The sequence below is a fragment of the Urocitellus parryii genome, chromosome X, assembly GCF_045843805.1.
Source record: "Urocitellus parryii isolate mUroPar1 chromosome X, mUroPar1.hap1, whole genome shotgun sequence".
NCBI classification, from domain to species: Eukaryota; Metazoa; Chordata; class Mammalia; order Rodentia; family Sciuridae; genus Urocitellus; species Urocitellus parryii.
Window position 1 is genome coordinate 107,320,339 of NC_135547.1, and position 10,461 is coordinate 107,330,799.

The window sequence follows — 10,461 nt, forward strand, 5'->3', positions numbered from 1 at the left end:
ATTATTAATGAACAGCCCAAGTTGCTTCATAATTATAGTTCTAGACTGAATTGAAGTATACATTTCATATTTTAGTCCTTTTTGTTTTAAGCAGTTCAAACTATTGATTAAAGACATTCTGAAGAGTGAATATTTTTAAAATCTTAGATTTGTTTTTAATTAAGCCATATATAAATTCCATCTAAGTCATATAAACTGAGCTAAGAAATTTTGATCAATAATTTCACGAGTAATGTTTAGATACCCATTTTTCAAGCCTGATATGCAGATACAATACCAAATTAACCCCACTAATTTCAGGGGGCAGTACTGGTGATTGAACCCTGGGGCACTGAATCACTAGGCTATACCCCCACCCAGCACTTTTTTTTTTTTTTTTAAAGTTTTGGGACAGGGTCTCCCAAAGTTGCTGAGGCTGGCAATGAACTTGCAATCCTCTTGCCTCAGCCTCCTGAATAGCTGGGATAACAGCTGTGTTCCACCATACCCACTAAACTTTTTATTTAACAAAATTGATTCTAAAATTCAAATGGAAATGCAAAGCAATCTTGAAAAAAAAACAAAAGCCAGAAACCTTAAGCTAACCAACTTTAGGACTTAATTATAAAGCTAAGGTAATTACAGTGTGATGCTGGCATAAGAATAAAGAAATTGAACACTAGAACAGAAAACCTGGATATAGATCCCCCACTAAACTGTCAGTTGATATTTTGATAGAAGCAACCAACAGAGAAAGGAAAGTCTTCAACAAGCAGGACTGGAAGAACTGAATATCCTTGTGGGGAAAACACAAATTTTGATCTCTATCTCACATCATCATCATAATACAAAAATTTTAATTTGTTGTTCATACACCTATGTTTTTAAACACTAAGCTTTATAAAGCTTCCAGAACAAACATGGTATCTTTGCTACTTGGGTGTACTTAAAGTTTAAACAGGACACAAGAAGCAATAAACACAATTGATGAACAAACCTTCATTAAAATTCAACACTTCTGCTGGAGAGACTCTTGAGAAAATGAAAAGGCAAGCCACAGACTAGGAGAACATATTTGTGAAGTATGTCTGATAAAAGACTGGTATCCATAGCCTAAAGAACTTCTACAAGACAATAGTAAAGAGACAAAAAACACCCGACTTTAAAAAGCAAAAACATTTAATCAGACCTTCACAAAGGAATACACATGAAAGACCATATACAAAGAAATTTCTTGAGGCGACATGATAGATCTGTTGCCAAGAGCCTGTTGAGTCCGAGTGGTGATTTTCTAGCAGTGATAGTGTCAATATGTCATTTTGTTTTCTGTCTCTGGGACCAATACCATGTAATTGAGGTAGGAGGTTCCTGTTTGGTATCCTCCTTGGCTAGAAATTGTGCAAGGCTTGCATTAATATTCCATGATGTAGTCTCATAAATATCAACCTTCATCTAGCTCTCTACAAGTACTTGTACACTAAAAAGTTTTTTTTTCGTGGCTTGTTTAATTCAAATAAAATTTGCTAAAGCCGATATTGGATAGTCCCATGAAGCTAGCTGTAATGGGTCCAGTTACAACCCATTTCTTAAATATGTATCAGATGCTCATATGTAGATTAATTATACAGATGCTTGATTCTAAGACTCCTACCCTAAGCAGTTTCTACTCTATATGTACAGTTTTAATATAAAAGACTAGAAAGACACCTAAAACATTTCACAATATTTTAGAAATTTGTTTTAATTATATACTAGCATAAGCTATTATAAATGTCAGTAAAAAAATTGTATTATTTACCATAGTTTCTGAACTTTCACATTTTTTCTGTTAAAATTTATAATAAAACTTGATTAAATTCTCCAATTTCATTGACAGCCTTTTCATAACAGGTTTCTCAAAAAGCTACTCATTTTTCTTTATGAATTCAAATTTGTTTTCTTTTAGGCACTTGCATATTTTCCACTTTGTTTTTTAAACTAACATGGCCTTTGTAAAAGTACATCTAGTTTAGCACAGAATGATTGCAATAGTACTCAGTAACAAACCAAATGAATAAAATGCTCACAACTGGAAGAACTGGCATATTGGTTTGAATAAATGTCTTGGAGTTATATGCAAGAAATATATGCAAGCTGGAAGTTTGCTGGGCCCCTTTGGCTGTGGCTCTCAACAATGGGATATAGAAGTTTATGTGCATAAATGTGATAAAGAAAGAGACAGAAAGGAAGACAGATTTTTTTTAATTGGACTTGGCAGTTAAGCAATACAGTGTGTATTACCCCTCAGGTGACTCAGCAAGTCTCCTCACTTCCCCATTGGAAACTCATACAGTGGCAAGAGCACTGACCTTGGCTTCCCAGATGCTAAATACCGATTCTGGGCATCTTAGCCACATGGCCTTGTTCAGCTCTAATCTGCACCACAGTTGATCTGTTCAAATATTTACCAGGATATTTTACAAGGTTTTTGTAAGAGTGACATGTAGGCATGTGATGCTGTAAAAGTGCTTTACAAAACCTAAGAAATAGAACTTTACCCTTGTTTGTTGGGGTCTATGGAAACATTGACTCTGCTCTTGTTTAATTCTGATAATGAAGTGTTGAAGTGTTTAAGCATCATGCTTAGAATTCTAGAACAGTGATCTCCAAAGGTGTTGCATTAGGGGATTGCACAGGGGCTCCAAACCAATTAGAAAATGCAATACTTTTCTTTGATTCTTAAATGCAAAAATATGAAGTCTGCCATTTTTCATTTTTACTTAATACAAAGATTATTTACTAATAACCTATTAATTCATAGAAACATTCTAGCAAGAAGTCAGGATACATACAATTATTGCCTATGTTGCAAAATGTCTGCTGCAGATGTGGGTAATTAGAATCATGAAACAATTTGGGAGCACAGGTTTATCAGGACATAGTATTATTTTGAGTCAATTTTGACTTAAAGAGCAAGAATAATAGTACTTAAACTATAAAATCTGTATTTCATCATCATTATTGTAATAGTTAGCCTTGTATGGATAGTCTGTTTTCACCCTATAATTTCCTGTTAATTATTGCTTAATTGGAGAATTACTGTATTATAATCTTCCTAATTTTACTTCCACATTGACATTTCATTGCTATCACTGTTTGTACCCCTAATCCACTAACAAGTAGGAATCTGATAAAATAGGCCATTGGTTCTGGGTAATCAGAGAATGGAAAATGTTGAGAGCCAGGTTGTGGCTCAGGTTGCAGTGCAGAATTAAATGTAGTATTTGCCCTCACAGGACAACTAAAGGTAGCATGAAGTGATAGGAAATGTACTCAGCTGTGTGGGTTGCAGGAGTAAACCTTGTGAGCCTTTTTACTCTTGCTAAAGAATCACTTGATCTCTTCTTACTGGCTTTGCTTTTTTACCTTTTTTTTCTTTTTTTTTTTCTTTTTTCTTCCTTTTTTTCCTTTTTCTTCTTTTTCTTCTTTTTTTCCCTTTTTCTTTCCTTTTTTTTTTAAATAAACAGACTCCTCAGACCCCTGCACAATTGAGAGAAAAGCTCGAAGAATTAGTGTGACCTCCAAAGTACAGGCGGATGTTCATGACACCCAGGCAGCAGCTGCAGATGGTTTGTACTTGTGTGTCCAGAATGTCCACAGACACATGTTAACTTATGTAGAGTTACCATAAAAGTAAAACCAAACCTTTAATTTTTGCTTTCAAAAATTATTCCCTAAGCCAGGAATAGGGGGCACACACCTATAATTCCAACTACTCGGGAGGCTGAGACAGGAAGATTCCAAGTTTGAGTCTTAACAACTTAGCAAGACCCTAGGGATATAGCTGAGTGACAAAAGTGCCCCAGGGCTCAATTCCCAGAAACCACCCCGCTACCCTGAAAATTTTTTTTTCTCTATACAGAGTTAAATTTTAAGGCTATGCTGTCCAATTGAAATATTTTGCAAGCCATGTATATAATTCAAAATGTTCTAGTAATCACCCTAAATAGTAAAAAAAAAAAAGATTTTAATATATTTTATTTAATCCAATATACATAAGATATTTCAATATGAAATCAGGGTAAAGTTAGTGATTTTTATCCACTTACAGTACATCTCAAATCAGACTCATCATCTTTGAAACACTCAGTGGCCACCATATTAGGTGGATCAAGCTCCAAGGAAATAGCATATATAGAGAGCAAGGCCAAATAAACAATTTCAAAATGACTTGAAAGTTCTGGATTATTATGAACTTCTCACTGAAATTTTCTAATGGTTTATCCTGGCATTCAGTTGAAATGAGATTTCTAAAAGTATTGTATATGTTTGTGTTTGTGCAAGTATACTACTTGCTAGTTCTTAAATTCCCCTTAATGTAGCAATTGAAACGAGAAATGAGCCCATCTTTCTTATGTAGTCATAGGAATATGGTAAAGAACCCAGCAATTTTTAGTCATTGTATAACTAAGATCAACCTTCCCAACAGGGGCTGAGCCTTATCATAGGGTAAGGTTCAGAATCTGAACCTCAGTTCTCAGGGAATGGTCACACTAGTCATTTGCCATGAAAGACAAATTGATAACCCAGAAGTAAGCTAGTTAATTTTTAGTGGGAAATATGCTAACCCAGAACCATAACTGACAGAGCTTTCCCATATCTCAGTTTATTTTTGTTAACTATTTGGAAAGATTGCTTACCTTAGATCTTAATTGTATTTCCAGAACATAGTGAGGGTTTCCAGTGTCCTATAGGTGGACATTCCCAGCCTCTTGATCTTACCCCAGATTCCAGGGAAGATTTCATCAGGAGACCTTTAGCCTTCTCTTCACTCACCCTGCTGTTAATAGGGACTGTTCCTAAAAGGCAGGATTTACAAATGGACCCTAGAAGCAGAGCCTTTTTAAGTGTGATGATTAGGGAGAATGAAGATTTAACACGAATACAAGTTTCGAATTTTTAAAAAACCTTGGAGGCCAACTTAAATTTGCCAGCATTTGATTTTGCCAATTATAGACATTTTTTCAAAACATATGAAGGACATTTGAATGCCAAAAAAGTAAGAAAGAATCTGGGAATAATAGCTTTTTATACTCAATGTAATTTGGCTTTCAGAAAAACTGAAGTCTTTATCTTTTCACTATTCTGGGGAAATTTTTCTTACGAACTGTCCCCTGCCATTTATGAACCATTAGTACAAAGCACATGTGTATTGGAGTTTAAATATCTCATAGGAAAAGGCACATATATCAGATATTTGCTATATTATGTATATAGTAACAGAAAAAAAAGTCAAGGTAGGCTGAGATCGTCAGGGAAGACATGTTTTCTTCCATGTCAATTTTTTTTTCATTTGGCTGGAATAAAGCATAAATATCTACTATCTATGAGTAATCTTTTAGGAAGATAATCTGTTCTAGACTTCTGTCCATCATTTTTTTTTCATTTTGGCAGTGCTGGGGATTGAACCCAGGGCCTTGTGCATGCTAGATATTAGCTATATCCCCAGCCCCCTTTTTAATTTTGAGGCAGGGTCTTGCTAAATTGCCCAGGCTGGTCTTGAAATTGTCATCCTCCTGTCTCAGCCTCTCAAGCAGCTGGGATACAGGTGAGCAACACCACACTCAGCTTCTGTCTTATAGCAAAAAAAAAAAAAAGTGAACTGTTTAGAACTTTATATTTTGCATTCTGCTCAGTTATGCTTTTCTAGTAGATGTGCTTACTAAGTGCCTTACACATAAGGCAGAAAGTTACATCCCTTGCTTTTTGGATTGTACTTGGGGAAAAAAAAAAACTTTATCTTTACCCCCCTCTCTCTTTAATCTTCACTTCCCTCAGAGAATCTAACTGGCTCCACACACAGTCCTCGGATACAACCCCGAGATGAAGACTACGAAGGGGCTCCGTGGAATTGTGACAGCTGCACCTTTCTTAACCACCCAGCACTAAATCGCTGTGAGCAGTGTGAGATGCCACGGTACACTTGAATTCAGAAGAGTTGGCACCAGGTTAAGAGTGAAACTTTTTGAGCACCATGAGAAAAGGAAACCTCAGGAGTCTATTCATCTGCCCAGCCTTTTCATTTTCAATTGCACGGGGGGTGGGTAGGAGGAGGAATGGCACTGTGGTCACTGTGCTCACAAAAGGAATATGGTGAGGTCTTTCTTTTTTTCCTTTCTTAACTCATTGCAGAGTTAGAGGTAGAAAGGAATACTTGAAACTGGGGAAGGATTCACTCCTGAAAGAATGTACACAGAGCTAAGTCAAGAGCTCTTCTGTGGAATCCCAATTGTTAAAGTTACTGCTGAGTGGCCCTTATGTTTTTTTTTAAGTAAAACCTTGAATGATATTATGAAAAGTTAACAGTTTATGCAGACAAACTGTGAATTTCAGAGTAGGCTTACCTGGCCACAGCTCTCTGGAAAACCAAGGCTCCCTGTGCTTCTTCCCATGCTTCCTATGAAGAGAAGGACAGGAAAAAGCACCCAGAATATGATTTTTTTTTTGCAAAATAATAGAGATATTTTTAATTGCTGCTTTTTTTCAGGGGTAATTTCAAACACAAACAATATGTTTTAAAATGTGATTTGTAGCAGTCAGGAATTAGGCATATTATGCCCATCATTGGAAAGTACAATCAGAGGTGGTAAGATCCCTTTGGCTTGTACAAGGTTTCATCAAGCTATATCAACACTGGTAACTAAGACCTAATTATGCCATGTAAGAGATATATTTTTAAGTTACTGTATGCTTTTATTAGGCCGTTTTAAAAAATAACAAATCCTTACAAAGTATGATTTTATAAATGACATTCTTGTAAAACTGCGCTTTGCCAATAGCACAGTGAATGTATGCCAAATGCAAGTCCATTCCAAAATCTATTTGGAAATCTTGAGCTCGGCTGTGGTTCTTAAGAAATGTTTGCAGTTCATAGGGCTTTTTTTTTTTTTTGCCTCCTTCCAATTTTGTGATGAATTCATGATGTTTACAGCACAGATAATACTTTGTGCCATAATCCTAATTTAGCTGAAGAAAAAAAATCAATATTAGCTGTTCAATAAAGATTTATTTACACATATGTTATAAACCAATGTGAGGGAAATTACAGTTGGCCAATATCAAAGTTGCACACTGCATTGTTTGGGGAGAAGAAAAAACTGGTTAGGAAATATTGGATGGGGGTGTAGCTCAGTGGTAGAGCATATGCTTAACATGCACAAGGCCCTAGTTTTGACCCCCAGTACCACGAAAAGAAAAAAGATGAATACAAGAGTTTTAAATGAACAACTTTTTAAATAAAAAAACTTCAAGGTTTGGATAACTGAAGAGATAAAATCATGTGACTCATTAGGGTGCACCACTGGAAATTTAATAGCACATCTAAATAAGGTCTCTGCCACTGTTCAGTTTCCTTCTTGGCTCAGAATTGAATTTTAAAATCCAAACCCCTCATTTTGGTGAATATAAACAGCAGTAAAGTTGGTAGATTTTCCCATTCTGAAGCATTTTGGCTGAGGTTATAATCTTAGGAATACCAGCAGGTGCCCCCCCTACACACACACACACACACACACACACCCTTTGTGTTCTCATTGTATTCTAATTTAGCAGTAATCTCTGGCAGGCTTGGAAAAACAAGCTGCACTTAATAGCATAATGAAACCAAAGGCATAACTCATCATAGTTTTCCATCAAATCATAATTTCATACTCTGCCTACAGCTTTGAAAACATTTTTTCATATGTGGAAAACTCCCCAAAATATGTCCACTCGTCTCCCAAAGTTAACTGTGGTTATGTAATTACACTGATAAAACATTTCTCATTCAACAACTGTGGCAAAACTGTGAAAAAGATGGTGAGAAAGCAGACAGGCTTTAAAGCATGGACTTGAAAACAGGTTTTTTTTTTTAAACAGACTTTTGTAACACTGGTATCTGTCAGTCTCCCAACAACAGTCCAGCAGTCCTACTATCCTGTAAGATTCCTTTGCCTCTGTGTGGTTTTGTATCATGTTAGTGGTGGTCAACCCCACTTGGTGTTAATAAACAATTTAGGGGGACAAACCTATATATATACTGCTTGGTGTTCTAGCTAAAAGGTTTACCAGTATTCATAGTGATACGCTGAAGTGGCAGCAATTAACTTGGCAGTTGTCAGTTGAAATGAAAGTAGCATGTTTGAAAATCGTCAGATGCTTTATTAAAACCATGTAGATGACTTTAAAACTATTGCATGAAAATACATCCAGGTTAATAAGCTGTTATCATACAGTAGACGCATGGTTTCAGTCCTTTGATGACATATCTAGTCAATCATTGCTTTCCTGCCAGGAAAAATGAGAAAACAGTCCATTTGCTAGGTGTGGAAGGTGGGGTATGAGATATATCAGAGATTGATTTTAAGGAAGTTTTGTACATGTCAATTTGTGATTGTGCACAAGTTTCATCTGCCAACTTAGGCCGTATTCAGTTTTTTAAAATATGCATATTGTTTGACACTGATAAATTTTCTATGTTTAACTGTATCCCATAGACTTCTTTTTGCCTATGACCAGATTGAGTAAGAATCCACCCAGCTTTCAAGGTATCTTTTCCAAAGGATCTCCTAGTCAGATTGGTATGCATAAACAATTGGTAGGAATTAAGTTGGGTGATGCCTAGCCACTGAGGCGCCTACGCCCTTTGGTTGAGTTGGTGCACTCCTTGTTTCTTGTAAGAGATTTTCTTTCTTAAAATACAACTGGTTTGATGTATCTGGTAACATATAGACCTGACTATACATTTTACATTATTTTACCGTTTCATAACTGGGTTTTTAGAAAGCACGTTTGCCATTCTGCTATAGTACATTGCCCCTTAAAATTTTGGAGTTCTTAAAAGTTTAAAGTGGTAATAGAGGAGCCAGAAACTTTCTAAGCATTGTAAAATGTTGATATTGAGCTAGTTTGGGAGAGAGTAGAGGCAGGAGATTTTAAAGAAAAACAGAAATGCATTGTAAAAATGTAGTTTTAGAGCAGATTAATGATGGTGGGGAAAGTGTTGCTAATTTGTTTATTTCCCTGGAAGAAATGGGAAGTGTGATAAGCAGTTTAATTTTTAAGGAGCTGGTCTCAATTTTAGTACTTTTTAATTATAAATCGATGTTTCCTTAAATTTTGTCATTGCTTTGTCACAATTATCTAGGGTTCATATCCAACTTTCTGTGGCAACTCAATTTTATATAGTCTTTTAAAAGGTAATTGTAATGTCTTGCTGACAGTATAAACAAAAAGCAAGAATATAAGACATAGAAGAATTGTCCTTTAAAAATTATCAATGATGTATCCTGGAATGTGAAGATGTCCCTTTATAGTTAAAAATTATTTTAATATTGTACCATTGTTAGACCTTGAATGAGTCTATGTTACAGTGTGTGTATGTATATCTTTAGAGAAAGGAAAATGACAAGTGAAATGCTACTTTAAAAAAATCAAAATTGGGCACTGTCTGTGTTGCACCACTACTGTATCTTTTTGAAAGAATTAACAGTATTTTCCTATTGTGAAAGTTAATTCTGATGACGTTTTCACATTCACCAGAAATTTTTTTCTGTATTATTTGCATCCCCAAATATTTAATACAAGTAGATTTTGCATGGCTTGGGCATTCAGAGATTAATAGAATGATGAGTCAATTTTAATTTCTAAAGCCATGAAAAGTTGCTTTGAGACTGAGCAATTCTGAATTCTTATTTATAAGAACACGCAATGTCCATGTTTCTTTCCCTACTGTAAAGGAATTGATCAGTTTCTTCATTAAAGCAGCAAGAACTTATTAAATCTTGTAAATACCATGTCTCTTAGATTTCTGTGTATGCTGTGAATGAAATTATTTTGAGATGAAATTGTACAAAGGCATTTAAAAAGGCTATGCATGCATCGTACTTCCAAACAGTACATATTCAGAAAGTCAAAAGTTTCCTGAAAAATAAATTAATAAACTAAAAGCAAACACTACATTCTGCATCTTTTCTGTATAGTTAGAAATAATTCATAATATCAAGCTAGTTCTAGTTCTAAACATTTCTGGATGCACTAACTTAACCATCACATTTCATCTTCTTAGAACATTAGTAATGTTAGACGTGGGTAAGTATTAAGTGCACATTGTTCTGACTTGAAAATTTGTAGGTGAGTGTGTGTGCGTGCGCGCATGTTTTTATAAGTTGGAACATGTTAGAAACTTAATATTTTTTTCATTCCACTTAATGTTATTTACCGACAAACTATTTTTCTTCTTTACATTTTTTTTCCTTTTTTGTAGTACTGGGGATTGAATCTAGGGGCATTCTACCACCGAGCCACACCCCCAGCCCTTTTTATTTTGAGTCTACATCTTGCCAAGTTGCTCAGGCTGTCCTGAAACTTGGCAATCTCAGAATCCCTAATAGCTGGTGTTACAGGGCCCCGCCACTGCATCTAGCTATTGATATCATTTGTAATTAGTTTTCCAAAGGCAAACAG

General features: G+C 35.4%; 1 protein-coding gene across 6 annotated transcripts in view; it reads left to right on the plus strand.

The window, feature by feature from the left end:
• Tab3 (TGF-beta activated kinase 1 (MAP3K7) binding protein 3) overlaps positions 1-9,916 on the plus strand; it is a 57,600-nt gene extending 47,684 nt beyond the window's left edge. For 5 of the 6 annotated variants that reach the window (XM_026402628.2, XM_026402626.2, XM_026402631.2 and 2 more), the window contains 2 exons: positions 3,486-3,587; positions 5,797-9,916. In XM_026402628.2, coding sequence (XP_026258413.1) covers positions 3,486-3,587; positions 5,797-5,945 — 251 coding nt within the window. In that variant the 3' untranslated portion in view covers positions 5,946-9,916. The remainder of the gene's footprint in view (positions 1-3,485; positions 3,588-5,796) is intronic. The other variant, XM_026402630.2, reaches the window with a different exon arrangement.
• Positions 9,917-10,461: the final 545 nt, after the last annotated feature.